The sequence below is a fragment of the Nerophis lumbriciformis genome, linkage group LG23 (assembly GCF_033978685.3).
Source record: "Nerophis lumbriciformis linkage group LG23, RoL_Nlum_v2.1, whole genome shotgun sequence".
Taxonomy (NCBI): Eukaryota; Metazoa; Chordata; class Actinopteri; order Syngnathiformes; family Syngnathidae; genus Nerophis; species Nerophis lumbriciformis.
This window is the reverse complement of record NC_084570.2, coordinates 300741-326416: the sequence shown is the minus strand read 5'-3', so window position 1 is coordinate 326416 and position 25676 is coordinate 300741. Positions and strand designations below refer to the sequence as shown.

At 42.1% G+C, this 25676-nt stretch overlaps 1 protein-coding gene across 1 annotated transcript; it reads right to left on the bottom strand.

The window, feature by feature from the left end:
- On the bottom strand, nucleotides 1–20148 carry LOC133622545 (uncharacterized). The gene is made up of 51 exons (XM_061985374.1): nucleotides 20137–20148; nucleotides 15451–15483; nucleotides 15313–15366; nucleotides 15081–15173; nucleotides 14921–14998; nucleotides 14803–14847; nucleotides 14639–14692; nucleotides 14486–14539; nucleotides 14315–14368; nucleotides 14173–14226; nucleotides 14045–14098; nucleotides 13938–13982; nucleotides 13813–13866; nucleotides 13682–13726; nucleotides 13490–13543; nucleotides 13326–13424; nucleotides 13216–13260; nucleotides 13029–13127; nucleotides 12907–12960; nucleotides 12704–12811; nucleotides 12537–12590; nucleotides 12356–12454; nucleotides 12208–12261; nucleotides 12034–12132; nucleotides 11894–11947; nucleotides 11437–11490; nucleotides 9671–9724; nucleotides 9538–9591; nucleotides 9382–9426; nucleotides 9198–9296; nucleotides 9002–9109; nucleotides 8881–8934; nucleotides 8759–8812; nucleotides 8613–8666; nucleotides 5201–5254; nucleotides 5018–5125; nucleotides 4892–4945; nucleotides 4751–4804; nucleotides 4522–4683; nucleotides 4334–4441; nucleotides 4160–4267; nucleotides 4022–4075; nucleotides 3841–3948; nucleotides 3695–3748; nucleotides 3514–3621; nucleotides 3364–3417; nucleotides 3068–3175; nucleotides 2661–2997; nucleotides 2385–2575; nucleotides 673–912; nucleotides 1–597 (listed from the first exon to the last, which is right to left on the bottom strand). The coding sequence occupies exons 1-51, from the start codon at nucleotides 20146–20148 to the stop codon at nucleotides 451–453; spliced, it is 4173 nt and encodes a 1390-aa protein (XP_061841358.1). The 3' UTR covers nucleotides 1–450.
- Nucleotides 20149–25676: the final 5528 nt, after the last annotated feature.

Sequence of the window (25676 nt, the reverse complement as noted above, 5' to 3'; positions counted from 1 at the left end):
TTTACAGATGACATCTAAATGACTTTTTAGCACCGTGTTGATTTTTCCTTTGAAAGCATTCGTGTTTATTCCACTCACCCAAAAAACTGCGAGTTTCGGCTCTGAATTGTGAATGAGTGAAAATCCATAGCAAGAATTTAAAAACAATCTAAATATCCAAAGGGTTTTCATTTTATTCAAAATAAATTTAGCTGGCTTTTTCTTCATTTGGAAGCCATACAAACAGCTCAGTCGTTACTATTTGTGTTAGGCGTTTGTCGGGAACATCTTCACTCCAAAGACGACGTGAAAGTTTTCACGGACAAGGTGAATAAATAATGGCGGCGTTTTACCAGTCTCTGGTGCACGCCACACATGTGACGGCAATGGTGTAACCTTCACAGGAAGTGGACTAATTTTCTCGGATTGTCATACAAAAAAAATGTATAATTCCACCCCCCGTTTGAGCTTTTATGAGAAACACACAGGTCCGAGGTCGAGGCCGAACTCCTGATCGGCCTTTCCAATGTCCATGGGCGCCACGTCCACAATGGGCAGCCTGACTGGGGTTTGAGTTCTGTATTCCAGCACGGTCTTAGACCAGCCGCCAGTGGGTTTCTGCGGGAGGAAAAAAGACACAGGTTAAAAGTCTCTCCTCTCACTGGTACTTTCTTTGATCTGTTGAGCACTTACCGCACAGCCGTCTTCCATGACGGCGTACCGCAGGCGGTTGCTGCCCTGGGCCCTCAGCTCCTGACCGTTTGCGCCTCTTAGAACCAGGGCCTTCTTCAGGTAGCCCTTGCCGTCTTTGTAGGCCACGCTGTTCTTGCAGTGGTAGGTGATGCTCTGGCGGGACTCCTTGGAGAGAAGCTGCAGCAGCTTCACTTGGACCGCCACCACGTTTGGCTTTTCCTCGCCGTTACCGTAGAGGAACTGAAAGGGTTGGAAACGATGAAGTCAGTTGTCCTGCATCCACAACATTTCCCTCAGAAGTTAGTTTGGTTGGACACGGTATGGGTTACAGCCATAAACCCTTAAAGGGTAACAGCACTTTTTTGAAGGGGAATTTTGCCTATTGTTCACAATCATTATGAGAGACAAAAACACAAATGTCTTTTTTTTTTGATGATTTAAAAAACACTTGAAAGAATTGACTAATGGAAGTCACCATTGTAGCCATCAAAGCCCTGTAAAACAACTTTTAAAAACCCTGCATCAAAGTTTACACATTGCATGTATATATATATATATATATATATATATATATATATATATATATATGTGTGTATATGTATATACATAGATATATATACAAACCCCGTTTCCATATGAGTTGGGAAATTGTGTTAGATGTAAATATAAACGGAATACAATGATTTGCAAATCATTTCCAACCCATATTCAGTTGAATATGCTACAAAGACAACATATTTGATGTTCAAACTGATAAACATTTATTTTTTTTGCAAATAATCATTAACTTTAGAATCTGATGCCAGCAACACGTGACAAATAAGTTGGGAAAGGTGGCAATAAATACTGATAAAGTTGAGGAATGCTCATCAAACACTTATTTGGAACATCCCACAGGTGTGCAGGCTAATTGGGAAAAGGTGGGTGCCATGATTGGGTATAAAAGTAGATTCCATGAAATGCTCAGTCATTCACAAACAAGGATGGGGCGAGGGTCACCACTTTGTCAACAGATGCGTGAGCAAATTGTTGAACAGTTTAAGAAAAACCTTTCTCAACCAGCTATTGCAAGGAATTTAGGGTTTCAGCAAGACAATGCCAAGCCACGTGTTACATCAACGTGGCTTCATAGTAAAAGAGTGCGGGTACTAGACTGGCCTGCCTGTAGTCCAGACCTGTCTCCCATCGAAAATGTGTGGCACATTATGAAGCCTAAAATAGCAGAAGGGAGACCCCCGAACTGTTGAACAACTTAAGCTGTACATCAAGCAAGAATGGGAAAGAATTCCACTTTCATAGCTTCAACAATTAGTTTCCTCAGTTCCCAATCGTTTATTGAGTGTTGTTAAAAGAAAAGGTGATGTAACACAGTGGTGAACATGCCCTTTCCCAACTACTTTGGCACGTGTTGCAGCCATGAAGTTAATTATTATTTGCAAAAAAAAAATAAAGTTTATGAGTTTGAACATCAAATATGTTGTCTTTGTAGTGCATTCAATTGAATATGGCTTGAAAAGGATTTGCAAATCATTGTATTCCGTTTATATTTACATCCAACACAATTTCCCAACTCATATGGAAACGGGGTTTGTATTATTTGTGACATTTTTACAGGGAACACAGAATATATATCCAACTGAAAACACTACTGCTTGGAGGATTCAGAGTCCATGTCATCAACATCACTTCAATTAAAATCATTATCTGCTTACTCGTGTTCCGCCGTTAATGTGGGCTCCAAACCAGATGGGTTTGTTGGCGGTGGGAGTGGATTTTGTCCACCAGGATTTGCGGGATATGTTGGCTGGATTAGCAGAGATGCAAGTTTCACCACTTTCCATGTTGCAGAAGACTTTGATGGCATCTTTTGTGTTTCCTTGGTTTGGATCGATCCAGTACTCGCCTTTGACCAAACAGAATTTATGTTAATATACCTAAGGTTTTTTTTTTATAAACCTGTACCAAAATAGTCAGAGAACAATTCTTACCATTTGTTTTCTGAGGATAGCATTGCTTGATGTCCTGACATGTTTTTGCAGGGTTCTCTTTAGTCCCATCCGGACTACGGAGGTTCTGCAAATGCCTGTTGAGGGTCTTGAGTGCAACATCGACGACGGCGGGATTCCGATTAGGAAGGGCCTCGTCTTTGTTAAATTCTGGGAGTGGAGGAGGGTTGACTGTGTCGTCATCCTTAAAGAACTCCACAGCCTCTGTCACGCCTTTGACATTATAATCCATAGGAGCTTCAAAGAATTCCCTCATAGCCGCACTGGGTGATCCAGGTGGACCTGGAGGTCCTTGAGGTCCTGGTTCTCCTTGGGGACCCTGACAATGAAAGGAAAATACCATGGTCTACTCTGCAGGAAGAAAGCTCAACTTTGTACTTGTATCTCACCTGGATGCCAATGTCGCCACTGGCTCCCCTGCTTCCTGGGGCTCCCATTGCTCCTGGCTGGCCTATGTTCCCCTCCTTTCCAGATGGACCCGACACTCCTGGAGGGCCCTGTGTAAGGATAATAAGATATACTGGACAGTAAAACCTGTTTGTGTCGACATAAGCGGTTGTTGATATAACCGCAACCAAAATGAACCATTGCCTGCAGGTTTCCTTTGTCCAGAGACATACGAAAAATAGGCGATAATACAATATTTTTTAACCTACGGCCAATTTTTGGTATTGCGGCATCTTACCCTTGGTCCAGATGGTCCAACAATACCTCGAGCACCCACATCTCCAGAAGTACCCTGGAGAATAAAGGCGCAACAGTGGTCTTGGTTTGTAATCTTTTCTCTTCACCAACAAATAGACGCTTTTGAGATTAAAAAAAAACATGATCTTACAGCATTTCCTGGCAAACCTTGGAGACCAGTAAAACCTATGTGACCTTTCTGACCCCTCTCTCCTTGTTCACCAGCTGATCCTTGATCTCCCTGTGGTCCTTGTGGGCCCTAGAGAACATTTTAAAAATGGTGACATGTTTTGTTTAATGATAGAGAAAGATATACTGGGGAGGGTTCGCACCACTTTGCCTCGGACTCCAGGTGCTCCATGGGGTCCCGGAGAGCCTTTGCCACCCTAAACCCATTACACACAAGTTAGCAATTACAAAGATGCCATCATGCTGCTGTTGCCATGTATGCTAAAGTGATTTTGACAGTGAAACTTACTTTTTCACCTCTTTGTCCTGGACTACCCGTAACTCCGACTGGACCCTCATTTCCTAAAGAACCTGGGCCTCCTGCCAAACCCTCAGGACCAGCATCACCTCGATCACCCTGTAAAGTAACACAATGCTGATGCGCGTACACTTGCGCATGCTGTCAGGTCCAGTCACAGGTTTACACCTACCCTTGCTCCTACAAGTCCGTCCGTCCCTGGAGGTCCCTCTTCACCAGTAACGCCCTAATTGCGACACACACACCAAATGTCATGAAATGGAAAGAACTTCAAATTAACTACAGAACACTGCACTGCTAACTTGACAACCTCAGGACCAGCATCTCCTCTTGCCCCGGTAGCTCCCGGTGGACCAACTCCAGCAGGGGGACCTTTGCCGCCTTGAACTCCAGGAGTTCCATCTTTTCCAGGTAGACCCTAATTTCAAAAGAGGATAATGTTTCACCTACCCAGGTGGTTTATGGTAAGTTGGCTCCTACATACCGCGGGTCCAGGCAGGCCTGGCATTCCTCCCTCTCCTCTGACTCCAGGTTCACCAACAACACCTCGCTGTCCTGTGGCACCAGCTGTACCCGGAGGTCCAGTAAGACCCTGGCAAATGTGAACAAGAGCAACCAAGCATTTTGGATGTGTCGCAGGCAGGCGATGTAATCAAACTCTTGTCTACTCACTGGAGAACCGTCGTCTCCAGATTCGCCCTTCTCTCCAGAGCCACCCGCAGGGCCTGGAGCACCAATCTCTCCCTGAAGACCATTGGCCCCATTTTCACCACGAATACCAGAGGGGCCCTGTTTTCCTGGTGAACCAATGGGCCCGTCTGCACCGACAGCTCCCTGGCATATGCACACAATCCCCAGTTATAGTCAAATTAAATTTACTTCTCTACAAATGTGCACTTACAAGTGAACCAGGTGGTCCCACTCCTCCAGGTAAGCCAGGGAAACCAGAAGAACCCTTAGGAAAGAGAACATTTCCAATGAAACAGAACATTTTCAATAGGTCCAAAACAGTACCGATGTAATTATACGTAGTACGACTTACCGCTGACCCCTGTGTTCCTCTGCCACCTTTCAGTCCAGTCAAACCAACTGGACCCTAAAACAAACATCTCCATTAATCCGTCTCTTTATCAATGTTGTTGATTGTGGTCCTATTACTATTGCACACCTGTACACCTGGTATCCCAGCTATTCCTGGTGGTCCAGGTGGTCCTGCCTCTCCTTTAAGACCTTGTTCTCCGGTGTCACCTTTAGCACCAGGCTGACCCTCAGCACCCTACAAACATCAAAAAGTAAGTAATCTGACCTTCGGAGCAATTATGTGGTAAAATGTTTTGGAATAATGACTTACTGATGGTCCAGGGAAACCGGCAGCACCAGTTGAACCAGGTTGACCTCCCATACCCTGTTAACGTCACACACTTGAAAGTTAGGAGTCACAATGAGATGATCAGTTTATAACTGTGTTGGGCCGTCAGGAACAGCAAGGTCTTCTCTGTTGGTCTAACATAAATTCTGACCATTTTATTTTATTTTTTATTTACTTTCCCTAAGTATGTAAACGTATTTATCATGTTCTCCTCATGTCATATTAGGCTCCAGTGTTGCTGTTTTTACAAAATAGCTTTTATCCGATCAGAATTCGGCTAGCTTGTTACCAGTGTTGTATGAAATCTGCCCAAGGCCTTCTGGATCAACAACGCGGCAGTCAGTGTAGGTGAACAAGGCACATACAGTTGATAGACAGTTGCGATGGACAATCAGATCAAGAGTTGTTGACAGTAACCCTTCTAAGTTGCTTCACGTTGAAACGTCGAACGTGACCTTTATGCCTCCTGTGATTGAATCACTATCCAACCGCCCCCAGAGGGTGCAGTTGGGCCGCCACATGTCATCGAGCCTATACCTCAGCACCGGCTCTCCACAAGGCTCTGTGCTGAGCCCCCTACTCTACTCCCTCTACATATACGACTGAACACCTGCCCACTCCAGCAACTCCGTCATCAAATTTGCGGATGACACCACCGTAGTGGGGCTCATCTCGGGGGGAGAGGAGGCTGCGTATCGGGACAAGGTGGAGAAGCTGTCGGGGTGGTGCACAGTAAACAACCTGGCCCTGAACACCTCCAAGACCAAAGAGCTGGTCATAGACTTCAGGAGGAAAAAAACGGACATTCTGCCCCTGGTCATCAGCGGTGACTGCGTGAGGGTTAGGGTTAGGGTTAGGGTTAGGGTTAACCTAACCCCGACTCCCGCTTCCTGGGAGTCCACCTGGACGACGACCTAACCTGGAGCACCAACACCATGGATACCATCAAGAAGGCACACCGGAGACTGCACTTCCTGAGAATACTCAGGAACAACCACCTCTCACAGGAATTGCTGGTGTCCTTCTACCGGTGCTCTATTGAGAGCATCCTGACCTACTGCATCTGCGTGTGGTTCAGCAGCTGCACGGCCGCAGAGAGAACGACGCTCCAGAGACCGCCCAGAAGATCATCGGATGCCCCCTCCCCTCCCTGGCTGACCTGTACAACTCCCGCTGTCTCAGGAAAGCATAGAGCATCCTGAAAGACCCACCCCACCCCGGGCACTGCCACCTAGAACTGCTACCCTCGGGCAAACGCTATAGGGTGCTAAAAGCGGGCACAAATAGACTAAAAAAACGTTTTTACCCAAGAGCCATAGTAGCATTAAACAGGCACTGAGTGAGCACAATGTGTCCGTCATGTCCTCATGTGTCATGTCTTTTGATTTTTTTCGGACTATAATGTGCAATAATGTTATATGTGTATATGTATATATATATATATGCATATGTATGGGTATATGCATGTGTGTGGATATATACATATATATATGGAACATATCTTTTTCTTTTTTATCTTTTTTTACTATTTATATTATCAAATAATTGTGTATGCACCTTAGGGCAGGGGTGTCAAACTCAAATACAGAGTGGGCCAAAATGTAAAACTGAACAAAGCCGCGGGCCAAGGTTGAACAAATGAACCTTTTAATAGGGACCCAAACAAGTTTTGCATTGAATATTGAACAAGCAAGGCTTATATAACTTTACAGTGACATGCAAAATCCAGTTTCAAATAATAATAATAATAATTAAAAAATATCAATGCCTCTTTTCTATTTGCAACCTTCTGAGGTAAATATCAACATTAACTTTTTCCACAGGCTAATAAATTTGAAAATAAAATAATGAATAAACCAACCATTCAGGACTTTAAACGGCTCAGTTTGCAACACACTGATCTAATCTGATGTGCCCAAGCCAGATACCTGCCATCTTTTCTTGGATGCTAATTCATTAATGTCGGGACTCAGGCTTTGAGCTGAGGCAACCTTCATTATCCAACGAAGGTGTTCATCAGTCATTATATCTCGTAGTCCACCCGGACCACAGTCTTGGGGGCGTGCCTTAAAAGGCACGGCCTTTAAAGTCCTCTACGAGCTGTCGTCACGTCCGCTTTTCATCCATTCTAACAACGCGCCGGCCCAGTCACAAGATATGTACGGCTTCTGTATGCACACACGCTTGAATGCAATGCACACTTGATCAACAGCGATACAGGTTACACTGGGGGTGGCCGTATAAACAACTTTAACACTGTTAGAAATATACGCCACACTGTGAATCCACACCAAACAAGAATGACAAACGCATTTCGGGAGAACATCCGACACAACAGAACAAATACCCAGAACCCCTTGCAGCACTAACTCTTCCGGGATGCTACAAAATACACCCCCCGCTACCACCAAACCCCCTGCCCCACCCACACACATCTTGTAGCGTCCCGAAAGCCGCATATATTATGTGACTGGGCCAGCACTCGTTGGACTGGATGAAAAGCGGACGTGACGATTTCCGGGAGGGGCACTGAAATTTGGGAGTCTCCCGGGAGGTTTGTCAAGTATTAGAATTAGCGGTGAATGCGGTGTTACCGTATATAATCAGCGGGCCAGCTCTAGTGTTAATTTGATATCGCCTCAAGGGCCAAGTGAAATTACACGGCGGGCCAAATTGGGCCAGAGTTTGACACCCATGCCTTAGGGGATCTGCTCCAATTTCGTTGTTCTTTGAACCCGTTCACTGTAATAATGACAATAAAACTCTATTCTATTCTATTCTATGACTCACAAATCAATCATCCTAACACAAGTTGTGAGTTGCGACAGCCAAAAGTACCGCACCGCACAAAGCTCACAGAGAAAACTGATATCTACTCGCTTTTTTAACCCACAAGGAAGAAGAGCAAAACGTTAATTAGGTTGCAGATATATATTTGCAAGGCCATTTTCAAGAAAGACATTTCAAGATAAACTAGAGCTCATGAGACAAGGTCCAATCGAATCAACCAACTATGAGCAGCACCCCTGGCCATAGGCCGTAGGCCAGTGGTGCTGCAAATTGGGAATTTAAATAATGTATTTCTTTATTTTTTCACGTTTGATATGGTTTTGCAACTATTTACATTTTACCAGTTTCAATTGCTGATAAAATTGCTTTAATTGGTTTATTAATTTTAAATGCACCGGAAAATAGCCTGTTTTGTACACTATTGAGGTTATCAATGCACAATAGTGCGCAAGTGTGTTTTTCGAGTCGTGGTCATTTGGTGACATAAATAATGGTATTATCAGAGGTATTTAATAAAGTCAGACTAAGTAGGACACCATTGAAGGCCTTGGTGGGAAATGTATGGCCCACCACTGGTTTATGATAATAAAAGTGTTTTAATCACCGGTACTCCTCTAGTCCCTCGACGGCCATTGGGTCCCTGTGATCCTGGTTCACCCTGACATACACAATAGCATGTCAAATATTGTTGACATTGTTACCTGTACATGATATTGGGATTTTAAACTGTAAAATATCAGGAAGTCTCACCTTAGCACCATTGGGACCAGTGGAACCTGGAGGTCCAACAGGACCAGATCCACCCTTTGAAAGGAAAATGTTTGTGTTATTTGTAAGAAGATACTCATCCAACACATTTATACACAACTCACCCGAGTGCCGTCAACTCCAGCTTTGCCTTCTTGTCCTGCGTCCCCAACAGAGCCCTGAGAAACAAGATTTTTTTTTTGGATTCAGGAGTAGAATTTTGACGTTGACGCAGGAGACACTCACCACATCCCCCTTTGGTCCTGAAACTCCTGAGATGCCTCTTTCCCCTGGCATCCCCTGAAGTCCTGGACTTCCTAATTCTCCAAAAGCTCCCTTGGTACCTGGTTTCCCCTAAAATACACAGGTTTTTTTAGATCAGTAAAATTTAACTGCCAGAACTTGAACAAGTAAACGTTGGTGACGCGTCTCAGACCAATACCTTTAGTCCATCTGGGCCTGGGCTACCTGGACTACCTTTTGACCCCAGCAGTCCATTGGGTCCAGTTTCACCCCTTCCGCCTGGAGCACCTCTTTCTCCCTGGTAAGAAATAATTGTTCCATGATGCTCTGGAAGTAGATTCAAACTAGACAATCTAGAATGTATACAAACTCTGTTAACTTACTCTCAATCCTGAAGCTCCATCAGCGCCTTCCTCTCCGACAAGTCCCTAGAAGCAACATTGAAAATACTTCATTTCCAGGCCACAAAAGTTCTGTTGTCAATTATTTGGCCCAGAAAAACAAACAAAGACAGTAAATTGCTTGATTTACTCATATACCTCATTTCCTGGCTTGCCAGATTCTCCAGGTGGGCCGGGCACTCCAGGCAAACCCTAAGCACAACCACACACATATTAATTGTATATATAAACAAGCATGTTCACTTCTAAATGCTATGAATTGGTATGTCACCTGGAACCCAATCGGTCCCTGGGGTCCCTGCTCGCCTCTCTTTCCTGCAGAGCCCTGGGGGAGCCAATATTGATGGTAGCGTTACAAAAGGCAAACTTTGGAATATTTAAAGGGGAACATTATCAGCAGACCTATGTAAGCGTCAATATATACCTTGATGTTGCAGAAAAAAGACCATATATTTTTTTAACCGATTTCCGAACTCTAAATGGGTGAATTTTGGCGAATTAAACGCCTTTCTATTATTCGCTCTCGTTGTGACGTCACATCGGGAAGCAATCCGCCATTTTCTCAAACACCGAGTCAAATCAGCTCTGTTATTTTCCGTTTTTTCGACTGTTTTCCGTACCTTGGAGACATCATGCCTCGTCGGTGTGTTGTCGGAGGGTGTAACAACACCAACAGGGACGGATTCAAGTTGCACCAGTGGCCCAAAGATGCCAAAGTGGCAAGAAATTGGACGTTTGTTCCGCACACTTTACCCACGAAAGCTATGCTACGACAGAGATGGCAAGAATGTGTGGATATCCTGCGACACTCAAAGCAGATGCATTTCCAACCATAAAGTCAAAGAAATCTGCCGCCAGACCCCCATTGAATCTGCCGGAGTGTGTGAGCAATTCAGGGACAAAGGACCTCGGTAGCACGGCAAGCAATGGCGGCAGTTTGTTCCCGCAGACGAGCGAGCTAAACCCCCTGGATGTCTTGGCTCACACCGTCCCTTATGCCACCGAAGATGATCAAGAGAAGAATATCGACCCTAGCTTCCCTGGCCTGCTGACATCAACTCCAAAACTGGACGGATCAGCTTTCAGGAAAAGAGAGCGGATGAGGGTATGTCTACAGAATATATTAATTGATGAAAACTGGGCTGTCTGCACTCTCAAAGTGCATGTTGTTGCCAAATGTATTTCATATGCTGTAAACCTAGTTCATAGTTGTTAGTTTCCTTTAATGCCAAACAAACACATACCAATCGTTGGTTAGAAGGCGATCGCCAAATTCGTCCTCGCTTTCTCCCGTGTCGCTGGCTGTCGTGTCGTTTTCGTGGGTTTCGCTTGCATACGGTTCAAACCGATATGGCTCAATAGCTTCAGTTTCTTCTTCAATTTGGTTTTGGCTACCTGCCTCCACACTACAACCATCCGTTTCAATACATGCGTAATCTGTTGAATCACTTAAGCCGCTGAAATCCGAGTCTGAATCCGAGCTAATGTCGCTATAGCTTGCTGTTCTTTCCGCCATGTTTGTTTGTGTTGGCTTCACTATGTGACGTCACAGGAAAATGGACGGGTGTATATAACGATGGTTAAAATCAGGCACTTTGAAGCTTTTTTTAGGGATGGGTAAAATTTTGAAAAAACTTCGAAAAATAAAATAAGCCACTGGGAACTGATTTTTAATGGTTTTAACCCTTCTGAAATTGTGATAATGTTCCCCTTTAAGACGATGATTTGACAGTATATGTAGAGTAAATTATTACTTTCCAAACAATATAATGGACAATTTATTTTGTTATGACAATGCAAATTTGATATTATAATCACAGTGGCTTCAGTATCCATATTGATGTAGTATTGGATTGAGTTAACGGAAATCGACTGCCTTTCTGCTACAAACAGATCTGCAAAGTTGTACATTTCTGTCGTTTATTCCCATGTATATTTTTAAATTCTCAGATATTCAGACTTTGAAAAGTCTGAAAGTTATTTTCATCAACTTAAAGTAATGACATTGTTGCAATTTGCCGTGAATGAGCTGCTTACCGCTGGGCCAGTTGCACCGGCAGCGCCCTCCTCGCCATTTTTTCCGTTGACTCCCTTGAGGAAAATCACAGAGCGTTATCCTTGCTTTTAGCCTTTTAATGGATTCAAAAGGACAGTGGAACCTCCAAAGTGAAATTACACACTTTAAACAAAATTAAATAAAACATCACTTAAAAGTCAAACAAGTGTTTAAAGAATTAACTACATACATTTTGGTTTGACTTTAATTTAGTTTTATTTCATCTTTATTATACAGTAGTCAGAATGTCTCTGCAAGAATAATAAAATTGGGCATTTTCTGAACAGTTATTAAATGTGTTATGATGGCATAATACTGTATATCCTATGGGGGGGGGAACAAATTCTGAATAGCTACTGCGTAGTCAACCAAGAACATGAAATGGACTTTGCAGTTTCCATTGTACATTTATTTAAAAATTATACATAAATAACCTACTCTTTGACCTGGTTGGCCAGAACTGCCAGCCTCACCAATCTTCCCGCCATCCCCCTGAAAGTTACAGAGGGGTCAATCTTGTCCAAACGACTGAAAAGCATGTTTGTGATATCAAACACAACCGGCAAAGTCATACTGACAGAAAGGCCTTTTGGTCCTGGCTGGCCCATGGGTCCAGCTAAACCTCGACCTCCTGTAGAACCAGCTGGGCCCGGTTTGCCGTCGTCTCCCGCTGCGCCCTGAGGAAACAGAATGAAAAGCTTATAAATGCCACACTATCTGGTGCAAGAATCACAAAGAGAATGCTTGCGAACCTGCGGCCCTGGCTTGCCTTCTGATCCTTCGGCGCCAATAATTCCAGACAGGCCCTGTGAGATAACATGTCGCACCAGGATTGGACTTATAAGGGAGGCTAAACATACCAATATGAAGTTTAATAAGGCTACAGTATGCCTGCCTTACCCGAGCGCCAGTTAAACCGGTCTCTCCAGGGCGTCCTGCATCTCCTTCCAGGCCTTTAGTGCCAGTTGTTCCTGACGGGCCTCTCTCACCCTGTGCTCCCTGTGACAATCAAGCACCAATACATCATGACAAGGTGACAATATCAAACTGCCAGCCTAGTTTGAACAGGAGGCTGTCTCACCTTTGCACCAGCAAAACCATCCGTGCCAGGGAACCCGCGATTACCAGGGGTACCCTAGAGCCAATCCGTAAAATATAACCACGTGACCATTGAGGGACAATGGCAATTGTTGCTGCCCATGTGCATAATATTAACAACCACTGTTACGACAAATGGGTTCCACTCACGGTCTCGCCTGACGGTCCCGGGTCACCCACAGACCCAGCATCACCTCGAGGTCCACGTTTTCCATCATCTCCCATAGGACCGAGCACACCTGGAACGCCATGGTCTCCCTGACAGGAAGCAACAATCACACACGGTTGATCTGCTGTGCACTAAGCTACAGTTGAAGTCATTTGTCATGTTTAGATGTCAAATGTTTCCGTACTCTTTCGCCTTTAAGTCCGGCGTCTCCTTTGACACCAGCCACGCCAACATCCCCCTGGAGAAAGGATGACCCTTGTCACGACTCCAGTAAAAGCAGAAAAAAGGCTTGTTGAAATGTCTTACATCTTGGCCTTTTGGTCCATGTGCTCCTGTGGTTCCCTGAGGGCCTGGGGGCCCAACTGGACCTAGAAGCCCCGATGGACCGTGGACACCTGACAAACCCTAGAAAGAAATTACATATTGAAACCAAACTAAATTGGTGGCATCACACTATTTAACGGACAGATAAGTTGGTAGTTGGCTCACGTACTGTTATGCCCCTGGCTCCTGGTGCTCCATCAGGCCCCAAGGCTCCCTGTTAAGAAGCAACAACACAATTAGCAATGTCATGGACTTAAATGGAAACATGCAATTGTTTACCTGCTGTCCAGTGGGCCCTGGTGGTCCAGCATGGCCCGCATCTCCTCTGGGTCCCTGCTGCCCCAGACTCCCTCTCACACCAGGTGGTCCCACTTCACCCTGGAAATATTACAAATAGTTGGTTAAGCTAATTCATATCATAAGATGTAAAACTACAATGGTACCTTCTGTCCTAGGGCACCTGGGAAGCCCGGTACACCAGAGATTCCAATGGGACCCTGTGGTTGAAGGAGTTAGGGTTAGGCCTAAGCTTTACAATCAGTTTTTGATTGATTGGAATATTCAAGCTCGTTTTGCCTGCATGCTTCGCAGAGCTGAAACTATCAATAATACCAAGAATTTAGTTGCATCCTTACCAGAGGTCCTGGTTTGCCAACATGTCCTGACACACCACGCTTTCCCTACATCCCAAACAGATCAAGCGTCAGAGTCCGGCGACATTTAGTCGATTCAACACAAACATAGATGATGGATGCTTATGTCTTACGGGAGATCCAGGTTGCCCCGCTCGTCCTCTTTCTCCTAGTAATCCTGGTGGCCCCTGAAAGAGAGAAATTAATGTGTGTCTAAATGAAAGGCTCTGGTCATTCGCATACTTAATGATGTACATACCACTGGGCCAGAAGCACCCATTGCACCAGAAGTTCCAGAGCCACCCTGCAGAACACAAACACAAGGTTAAAAAACATTCTGAAGGTTGTTGAAATGTAAAATCTTACCTTGACACCAACAGGTCCGGACACTCCCCTGGAACCAATAGTGCCGTGCAAACCCTGTTAAAGAAGGATTTGCTCATCCTGTTCATGTTAAAAAACTAAATAATCACTAAATGTGGGTTTTTTTTTACCTTGTGACCTTTATGACCAGGAAGACCTGGAGTACCCGGTAGCCCACGAGCACCCTAAAGGGGTGACAAGACAAACACAGGAAATAATTCAAAACAGTATAACTTTTTGGAATGTGCCGAGAAGTAGGAATTGCTTGTCTACCAATGATCCTGTGAATCCATTTTCTCCTGTAGCACCCACAGGTCCAGTCTCCCCCTAAGGAAAAGGGAAAATATTCATAATAAAAACAACAGTAAAAGCTGACCAAAATGTTGGTACCAGAAACTGTCCAAGCCACATATAAATGTTGTAGGATTTACAAGGTTTACTGACATCAATTCCAGGTTTTCCTGTCAATCCTTCCGGTCCTCGAACACCTTGTTCACCCTGCGAAGAAACACAATGAAATGTTGAGCGCATCTGACACAATCCCATGTTCAAACTCTTGGAGGGACGGTTGTATCGACACAGTCAAGTAATTCCTACCATTTGTCCTGGTTCTCCATGCTCTCCTGGAAGTCCTTGACCTCCACTTGGACCCTGAACAGGAGAGAACATTATGAATAGTATATTTATTAAAACCCACTTTACAGTCTTCTGATTGTATATCCATTTTTAGTTAATTGGACAAATTGGGATGGGCATTTTACCGGCACTCCGGATGCTCCAGGTGCCCCTCGTGGTCCTGCTTCACCCTGCAAAGGTAACAAATATCTCACTGTAGGTTTTAGAGCAAAAAGCGGCACAAACATGGTAGATCATACTTACCCTGTTTGATGTGAGCATGGCGGTCTGGCCTGCGGCCTTCTCGTTGAAACCCGACGCCATTTGTGATACAAAGTTGCCCTTTTCGAGAAACAAACAGAGGCATTAATGACACGGTTTGGTTTTTGGTTCTCTGAAACACTGTGTGGGGAAGTCAGCTCACCCCAGGAAGGGAAGGATAACCTGGGGGGCCCGATTCGCCTGGATTTCCAGGTATGCCAGGCTCTCCATCAAAGCCTTGAGGTCCTGGGTATCCCTGCAGATTGTATAGCAATGTTAACACTTTAGTATAGTTTCTGGTTCTGGTGTATTTCTGCACCAAAGCTTTGGTTGGATTTAATTTACCTGTTAAATTTTTAAGCGCTTAAATAAGATAATATCATTCCTAAACGTACCCTCCTGCCTTTAAAACCCCTCAGTCCAGTTTTTCCCTGAGCACCTGGACGACCCTGAAATGGAAAGTACAAAGTCAATTGATTGATCGCGCATGCAATTTCTGACATTGTTGGTGCTTTTAGCCAATGCAAACTCACATGGGGCCCTTGGGGTCCGGGGATTCCCACCAGCTGAGGGAGCGACACGATAACATATCACCAATTTTTTTTAAAACAGACAAATTATACCAATATCAGTTAATTATCTGTAGAATACATAGAGAGGGGGTAGGATTAAAAGCTCTGCTTCTTCTCCTTTTCAGACATGCTGAATGTAAATATAAGTAACTTGTACAAATAACCACAACCATAACTTACATGTGGGATATCGCCTGGTTCACCTTTCTCTCCCTTTAAAGAAAAGGTAACACAATAAAAGTAAGTCTAAGATCATTGGCAATGAGAATTGTCTTTAACACTTTATAGCACTTATGCACTCACTTATGTTTGGAATAAAACACCTTTCTTTCACTTTATTTAAGACTGTTTTCATTATTGTTAACATTCTTTACTGATTGGATTAGAGCAGTGGTGTCAAACGTACGGCCCGAGGGCCGGATCAGGCCCGCAAACAGGTTTTATCCGGCCCGCTGGATGAGTTTGCTAAGTATAAAAATTAACCAGAATTTTTTTAATGAAAGAAACTGCTGTTCTAAATGTGTCCACTGGATGTCGCAATAGCAATTATTTGTATCTTTGTAGATAATGCTACATATGTACAAAATATCTCAAATAAGGGCGATATTTGCTTATTTTCTCTCTGATAAGATCATTCTTCTCACTAAGCAGATTTTATGTTAGAGTGTTTTACTTGTTTTAAGGGTTTTGGTCCTAAATGATCTCAGTAAGATATTACAGCTTGTTGCTGAGATTTGATGACCTATATTGAGTAAAACATGCTTGAAACTAGAATATCAACTGTTGCAAAGCTGTGTCATCAACACTCACAAGTATAAAACTACTTTTTTAAAGTAATCATTTCTTACTTCGAGCATGAAAAAAAAAATCATGATGCCGAGCGCATATCATTATGTCAAGATAATGGCACTAGCATTTAATTACCGTATTTTTCGGAGTATAAGTCGCTCCGGAGTATAAGTCGCACCGGCCGAAAATGCATAATAAAAAAGGAAAAAACATATATAAGTCGCACTGGGGTATTAGTCGCATTTTTGGGGGAAATGTATTTGATAAAAGCCAACACCAAGAATAGACATTTGAAAGGCAATTTAAAATAAATAAAGAATAGTGAACAACAGGCTGAATAAGTGTACGTTATATGAGGCATAAATAACCAACTGGTATGTTAACGTAACATATTATGGTAAGAGTCATTCAAATAACTATAACATATAGAACATGCTATACAATCTGTCACTCCTAATCGCTAAATCCCATGAAATCTTATACGTCTAGTCTCTTACGTCAATGAGATGAATAATATTATTTGATATTTCACGGTAATGTGTTAATAATTTCACACATAAGTCGCTCCTGAGTATAAGTCGCACCCCCGGCCAAACTATGAAAAAAAACTGCGACTTATAGTCCGAAAAATACGGTAATTTAAGAATATTTTTCAACATATTGAGCAAAAATGTCTCTTTTTTTTTCTACCAAGAAAAGTGCACTTGTTATTAGTGAGAATATACTTATTTTAAGGTATTTTGGGGTTCATTGAGGTTAACTAATTTTGCTTGTTTTGGAAAGTCTTGACAAGCCGAATTTTCTTGTTCTATTGGCAGATAATTTTGTTTAGTTCAAATAAAATACCCCTCATTTTTGTATTTTTTTTTTCTTGTTTTTGAACACTGACTTTTTGCAGTGTGATGTTAGTGCACCAGTCGAGGAAAATGATCAAACTACATGAATAACATCCTGTAATTTGATTTTGATATAATTTTTTTTATCTTAATAAATTGAAAATTAACACCAATGCGTTGACTGATGAACATTATCACATAATTTATTCAGAAAGTATAAATAACGACAAATAAAGGTAGAATACTATTAACCGCAACATGTACCGTATTTTTCGGAGTATAAGATGCACCGGAGTATAAGTCGCACCCGCGGAAAATGCATAATAAAGAAGGAAAAAAACATATATAAATTGCACTGGAGCCCGGCCAAACAATGAAAAAAACTGCGACTTATAGTCCAAAAAATACGGTAAGTGTAAAAAAATCAACAAAAACATTATGATTTGTACATTTTCCGAATGAGCTTGTTCTATTTTCAAACAAAGAAAACAATCTGAAGTCGTTTTTATTTTTAAGTTATCGTGCCGTGATTCTACCAGTCCGGCCCACTTGGGAGTAGATTTTTCTCCATGTGGCCCCCAGATCTAAAATGAGTTTGACACCCCTGGATTAGAGATATCACAGGGTTGAATTTTCTTTCAGGTGGGAGATTCTAAACTGAGGACCTATAGAAATAAGATACAGAAGGCCACTTTAAACTATTCTGTGCATTAAAGATGCTTAAAGATCAATCCCCTTGCAGTTCAAAATATACTAAGCTATATGAACAAAACATCCACACACTAGGTTTGTGTTATAGCCGACAAAGAAAATGTGTGTAATAATAACAATAACAATAACAATATATGTATAACATCATCATCATCATCATATTATGAATATTTTTCAATATTATAATTCTTTAGTTTTTTTAAATAGTCCAATGGACAATTAAAAATATATATACTGTATTTTTAATATATACACTTTGGAAACCCATTTTCTAAGGCATGTAATGTAAATTTCCAAACAGAACTAAATATGTGTGCTTGCTGTAATATTTATAGTGAGGGTACACTGCAAAAAGTCAGTGTTCAAAAACAAGAAAAAATAACACAAAAATGAGGGGTATTTTACTTGAACTAAGCAAAATTATCTGCCAATAGAACAAGAAAATGTGGCTTGTCAAGACTTTCCAAAACTAGTCAAATTAAAGCTGCAAGCAGCGATGGTCGGGACCAACTTTGAGGGCTCATAAAATCCAAACCGGAGCAGTAATTAAAACTCTTTCATCAACTTTTAATCAGAAGGGTTCAATCTCTCTCCTGTGCTAATTTGAAGCCGACACGACAAACGCGCTCAGAACAGATAATGTTTGAAAAAAGGTGACTGTTTTTAGACAACTTTTGTTTTGAAGGGGGAATTTCAAACTTCCTGTTGATTTTTGCTGGGGGTTGTCAGTGTATGAAATATAGATCTAAGTGAGACCTACATAGAGGTTTGTGTTTCATGGGGACGGCGTGGCGAAGTTGGTAGAGTGGCCGTGCCAGCAATCGGAGGGTTGCTGGTTACTGGGGTTCAATCCCCACCTTCTACTATCCGTCCGTTGTGTCCTTGGGCAAGACACTTCACCCTTGCTCCTGATGGGTGCTGGTTAGCTGCCTTGCACGGCAGCTCCCGCCATCAGTGTGTGAATGTGTGCGTGAATGGGTGAATGTGGAAATAGTGTCAAAGCGCTTTGAGTACCTTGAAGGTAGAAAAGCGCTATACAAGTATAACCCATTTATCATTATCATTTATGTCTCTACGGCATTCCTACTGGGAGTTAGAGGCAGTTTTGTCTGTGTTTTCTTCCTAGGGGCACTCTAGCGCCCTAGGGGGCGCTAGAGTGCAATTTTGAGTTTTGGGGTTTGTTTTTTTGATTAGATCGCAATTTTTGCCAGTCCTGATGTGTGTGTCCAATTTGGTGAAGCATGTTAAGGGGGTCAAATTACAGCTCAAAGAGGCGGCGGTATAATAATAAAACGTTAGAAATTCAATAGGGTCCTCTGTCCCAAAGGGACTCGGTCCCTAATTAGCTAACCTCAATTAACCTAAAATACCTTAAAATAAGTATATTCTTACTAATAACAAGTGCACTTTTCTTGGTAGAAAAAAAAAGAGACCTTTTTGCTCAATATGTTGAAAAATATTCTTAAATGAAGTAAATACTAGTGCCATTATCTTGACATAATGATATGCACTCGGCATTACATTTCTTGAAACCAGCAAACTTATACTAAAAACTAATTTATTGTTCTTAATGGAAAGGCAACAAGGCAAGCGCTTGTTACTCTCGGGGTTTCCTAGCCGCTCAGGCAAATCATATGGTTTAAAAAATGCATTTTTCCATGGATAACATGACATCATTGCACCAAGTGCGTGCTCTTTCAGTCAATTAGTGCGCATATATACAGCCCGGCCCCCGGCCCAAATTTTTTTTATTGTAATTTTGAGGAATTTATCTGAATGTGCATGAACTATTTCTGTTTGAAATGTCACATGTTAAATGTTTAAATATTAACTGTCAGTTTACTGTACTGTGCCAACTGTACTACTATATGAGTACCTATTTTCTATTGTTTTATTGAAAATAAAACAGCAAAGTCCATTTGGCTGTCATCTGTTTTGATTATGAGACACAATTGTGTCAAAGTCATGATTTTTTTTTCATGCTTGAAATAAGAAATTATTACTTTAAAAAAGTAGTTTTATACTTGTGAGTGTTGATGACACAGCTTTGCAACAGTTGATATTCTCGTTTCAAGCATGTTTTACTCAATATAGGTCATCAAATCTCAGCAACAAGCTGTAATATCTTACTGAGATCATTTAGGACCAAAACCCTTAAAACATGTAAAACACTCTAACATAAAAACTGCTTAGTGAGAAGAATGATCTTATCAGACAGAAAATAAGCAAATATCACCCTTATTTGAGATATTTCATCTTACTTAGATTTCAGTTTTTGCAGTGTATTAATAATGAAAATATGATGACTTACCCTATAGCTCATGATTTCTTGAGGAGGAAGGGATTAGAAGAAGATGTTATTTAAAAGTAGATACAGTTCTCAACTTTGCATAGTTACAAGGACTTGAACTTAACACCAACTCCCCCTTGTGGGGAGGGTCCAACATTACAGTGTGGTCTCACCGATGTGTCTGGTGGCGCTGGCCAGGTTTTCACACACCGGGCAGCACTCGCCTTCCGGCGTGACCATTTTATGGCAGTCGGGGACGACCTCGCACTGCACATCGCTACAGATGCTCACGCCGTTGTCGCACACGCACACGCTACACGGCACGGGCCTCCAGATGTCGTTGTGGGGGTGAAGTTCGCCCTCCACCTCGCAGCTTACGCCCTCCTTCTCCGCCGGGGCTGCAGCAGCGTCAAACACATCAATGGTCAGTCGCAAAAGCAACACCTGGCTAACACAGCCGACTTCTAGTCCACGCATACCTGCGGAAGGGTCTGCGGTAGAAACGGACGCCGGGGTGACGCACGCCGGACAGCACTCGCCTTCCGGGGTCACGGTCTGGGCGCAGTCGCCGAGGTCATCGCAAACCACGGCCTCGCACATGGCGCTGCCGGACTGGCACACGCAGATTCGGCAGGGTTCAGGGCTCCACATTTCTTTGTTGGCGTAGACTTGGCCATTGTCAACACAAGTGTCTGTGTGGGTTAGGTCAAATGTAAGTAAGTAAGTACATTTGATTTATAAAGCGCTTTTCACAGATAAAATCACAAAGCGCTGTACAAAACATAGGTAGCAACAATTCAATTAAAACAACATCATGAAAAGGACACAAAGTGGATTAAAACTGATACTTAAAAGGTGCATTAACTAAAAGCTTTACTAGACTTTTGACAAGAACAAGAAATTTGTTGGACAGGCTAACCTCCTCCAACCTCCGAGGACAAAGCTACGAACAATGGGAGACCGGGCTTTCTGCTCCGCCGCTCCCAGTCTGTGGAACGCTGTCCCTGACCACCTGAGTGCACCACAGACTGTGGATGCTTTTAAAAAAGGCTTAAAACATACTTGCCAACCTTGAGACCTCCGATTTCGGGAGGTGGGGGTGAGGGGTGAGGTGGGGGCGTGGTCGGGGTGGGGCGGGGGCGTGGTTGGGGGCGGGGCTAAGAGGGGAGGAGTATATTTACAGCTAGAATTCACCAAGTCAAGTATTTCATATATATATATATATATATATATATATATATATATATATATAAGAAATACTTGACTTTCAGTGAATTCTAGCTATATATATATTTATTTTATTATATATATATATATATATATATATATATATATATATATATATATATATATATATATATATATATATATATATATATATATATATAAATAAAATAAATACTTGAATTTCAGTGTTCATTTATTTACACATATACACACACATAACACTCATCTACTCATTGTTGAGTTAAGGGTTGAATTGTCCATCCTTGTTCTATTCTCTGTCACTATTTTTCCAACCATGCTGAACACCCTTTCACAGGTACCCAGAAAGGTTTCGAGTACCACCAAAAAAACGGAATCTCTGAAGACAGTATAAAAATCTGTGTTAAAGGTGTACAAATATTGTTTGTATAATAAGCATGTTATTTTTTTACAAATGAGGGTTAAGAGTTCAGTACTAAAAAAAAAAGAAAAGAATGTGGCTTAAGTACAGTTTTTTAATTGAGCTGCTGCATTTTTTGGTTGGGTTGTTTATTTATTTTGAGTAACTTCTATACATTTCTAAAAGGGGAGGAATGTAATAGTGATCTATGTTTGTCTGTTGCCATCTCCTGGTGAATGTTGGCTATAGCGTACTGGGGTTACTTTTTGGTTGGCCAACGATTTACGTGGTGTTGCCTGACGTCACTCAGGTCCGCATGGAGCTGGAGGGGGCGTGGCTTCAAGCTCCGCCTGAATTTCGGGAGATTTTCGGGAGAAAATTTGTCCCGGGAGGTTTTCGGGAGAGGCGCTGAATTTCGGGAGTCTCCCGGAAAATCCGGGAGGGTTGGCAAGTATGGCTTAAATGCCCTTCTTTTTTAAAAAAAAAAAAACTTTTTTTATATATATGCATACTAGTTATAGCTATTTGGCTGTTCTAGTTTTTATTTTTATTTATTTATTTATTATCTTTTTATTTATTTTTTTAATACACTGTAGCACTTTGAGATTGTTTACTCAATATAAAGTGCTTTTTACAAATAAAATCTATTATTATTATTAGAGATGTCCGATACTATCGGCCGATAAATGCGTTAAAATAGCAATGTCGGACGGCATGGCGAAGTTGGTAGAGTGGCCGTGCCAGCAATCGGAGGGTTGCTGGTTACTGGGGTTCAATCCCCACCTTCTACCATCCTGGTCACGTCCGTTGTGCCCTTGGGCAAGACACTTCACCCCTTGCTCCTGATGGCTGCTGGTTAGCGCCTTGCATGGCAGCTCCCGCCATCAGTGTGTGAATGTGTGTGTGAATGGGTGAATGTGGAATAACTGTCAAAGTGCTTTGAGTACCTTGAAGGTAGAAAAGCGCTATACAAGTATAACCCATTTATCATTCATCATTTAAATTATCGGTATCGTTTTTTTAATTATCGGTATCGTTTTTTTTTTTTTTAGTTAAATCAACATAAAAAACACAAGATACACTTACAATTAGTGCACCAACCCAAAAAACCTCCCTCCCCCATTCACACTCATTCACACAAAAGGGTTGTTTCTTTCTGTTATTAATATTCTGATTCCTACATTATATATCAATATATATCAATACAGTCTGCAAGGGATACAGTCCGTAAGCACACATGATTGTGCGTGCTGCTGCTCCACTAATAGTACTAACCTTTAACACTTCATTTTACTCATTTTCATTCATTACTAGTTTCAATGTAACTTTTTTTATATTGTTTTACTTTCTTTTTTATTCAAGAAAAGGTTTTTAATTTATTTATCTTATTTTATCTTATTAATTTTTTTTAAAAGTACCTTATCTTCACCATACCTGGTTGTCCAAATTAGGCATAATAATGTGTTAATTCCACGACTGAATATATCGGTTGATATCGGTATCGGTAATTAAAGAGTTGGACAATATCGGAATATCGGATATTAGCAAAAAGCCATTATCGGACATTCCTAATTATTATTATTAATATTAAAGTTTGATCATATTACGCCTATACTGTAAATACCTTTATATACATATATATATATACCTATACTGGCTCACCTGCACTGGCTTCCTGTGCACTTAAGATGTGACTTTAAGGTTTTACTACTTACGTATAAAATACTACACGGTCTAGCTCCTTCCTATCTTGCTGATTGTATTGTACCATATGTCCCGGCAAGAAATCTGCGTTATAAGAACTCCGGCTTATTAGTGATTCCCAGAGCCCAAAAAAAGTCTGCGGGCTATAGAGCGTTTTCTATTCGGGCTCCAGTACTCTGGAATGTTCTACCGGTAACAGTTGGAGATGCTACCTCAGTAGAAGCATTTAGGTCCCATCTTTAAACTGATTTGTATACTCTAGCCTTTAAATAGACCCCCCTTTTAGACCAGTTGATCTGCCGTCTCTTTTCTGCTCTGGCCCCCTCTCCTGCATAGAGAGATTATTAGGTGACCACAGACGATGCGCTAGCTGTTTAAAGTCAGGACCCGGGGTGGACCACTCATCTGTGCATCAGCTGATGACGTCTCTGCGCTGCTGACTCCACTCAAGAGGATCCCCACACTATTAATTAGATCCACTATGGACTGGACTCTCACACTATTAATTAGATCCACTATGGACTGGACTCTCACACTATTAACTAGATCCACTATGGACTGGACTCTCACACTATTAACTAGATCCACTATGGACTGGACTCTCACACTATTATCTAGATCCACTATGGACTGGACTCTCACACTATTAACTAGATCCACTATGGACTGGACTCTCACACTATTAACTAGATCCACTATGGACTGGACTCTCACACTATTATCTAGATCCACTATGGACTGGACTCTCACACTATTAACTAGATCCACTCGACGTCCAAAGTTGTCATTCCAACTGTCCACAGTAGTCTTTTCGCCTGTGTTTTTCCCCCATTGACCATCCGGAACTGAACACTGTCTGCGCTTCTAGCAGAAATTCTTAACAAGAGTTTGAAGTCCAACACAGAGTCCTCCTGCAGTGTTGTTTTGTAAGCAATTGTTGAGTGATTTCACACCAGAGACCGTCATGATCTGATGGTGGGTTTCTGTGTGAAGTGAGTCCATTTCGGCAGGTCATTCAACGGATCATGTGCGTTGTCCTCTGGGCTACTGTGAATAGATTCATGTACTAGATTTCACCATTCTTCGAGAAATCCAGCAAGTGATCTCGTATTTACACGTTGTTTTGGAAACAGAATAAGGACGACGCATGTACGTCTTCTAAGGCGTCATACTCATGTAGTGTACAAACGAGTACGAGGAGCTTGCCACCTGCCAATCATCTGGGTAAATCAGTGTTCCAAAACCTTAATTGACATATTTTACATTAGAAAAATATGCTCACGAAAAGACAATGGTGTATAAATGGCAACAGGTGGATACACAGGTTAAGAATGTACCTTTTGCCATCTAGTGGAAAGGCATTTAAAGGGGACCTATGAAGATTTTCCTCTTTTCTGACCTATGAATCTCGTCCATGCGGTCTGGACACTGGCTGAGAGTTGGTGGGCGGTCGAGGGTGGAGTCGGCTCTCTTGGTTGCTTTGTTGGGTCTGCTCCTGTCTCTGGCCATGCTATCCCCAGCCCAGCAGACAATGGAGTGGAACACCGCAGAGGCCACCACAGTGTATATGTTGTTTGTTTTTGTTGTTGTTTTACTTTTGTAGCTGTATGTAGGCACCAACACCAGAGACTGGCGTGATCTGATGGTGGGATTCTAAGTCGCCTTGGTAACAAGCACGCATTTATAGCACTGCCCGCTTTACTGGGTTTCTGTGTGAAGTGAGCCCATTTTGGCAGGTCATTCAACGAATCATGTGCAGGTGTTGCATCATCTTTTAATGTATTTAATGTCCTTTGTGTTCTTTGATGTTTGATGTTTTGCTCTTACACACATGCTTATGTGTGCTATGGCTATGAGTTTTTTTCTCTTCCTTGGCCTCAGTCTGGACCACCTCTCCAGGGGCCCAGGCTTAGACTGAATATTTTATTTTATTTTATTTTTTAAAGTTTTTAATGTTTTTTACTCTTGGATGCTCGCATCAGACAAAGCATCAAATTATAAGGTTTATGCATTTTGGCGTGAGCTTGCATGCAGCTTTGGATGTCTCTGTTTGCGGGACTCTGCAGTCCGGCTACGTTGTGATGTCACAGCGAGGTGGACGTACTTATTTGGACGTTTGGTAAAGCTCTCAGAGCTCCTCCCACTGTGCTTCAGGCTTCGAGGAAACCAAAAAGAGGTACGATAAAGTTATTTTCATCTAGTCTTTTTAACATATGCATAGTAACACTGGCTTTAATCGATCGCAGAGTGA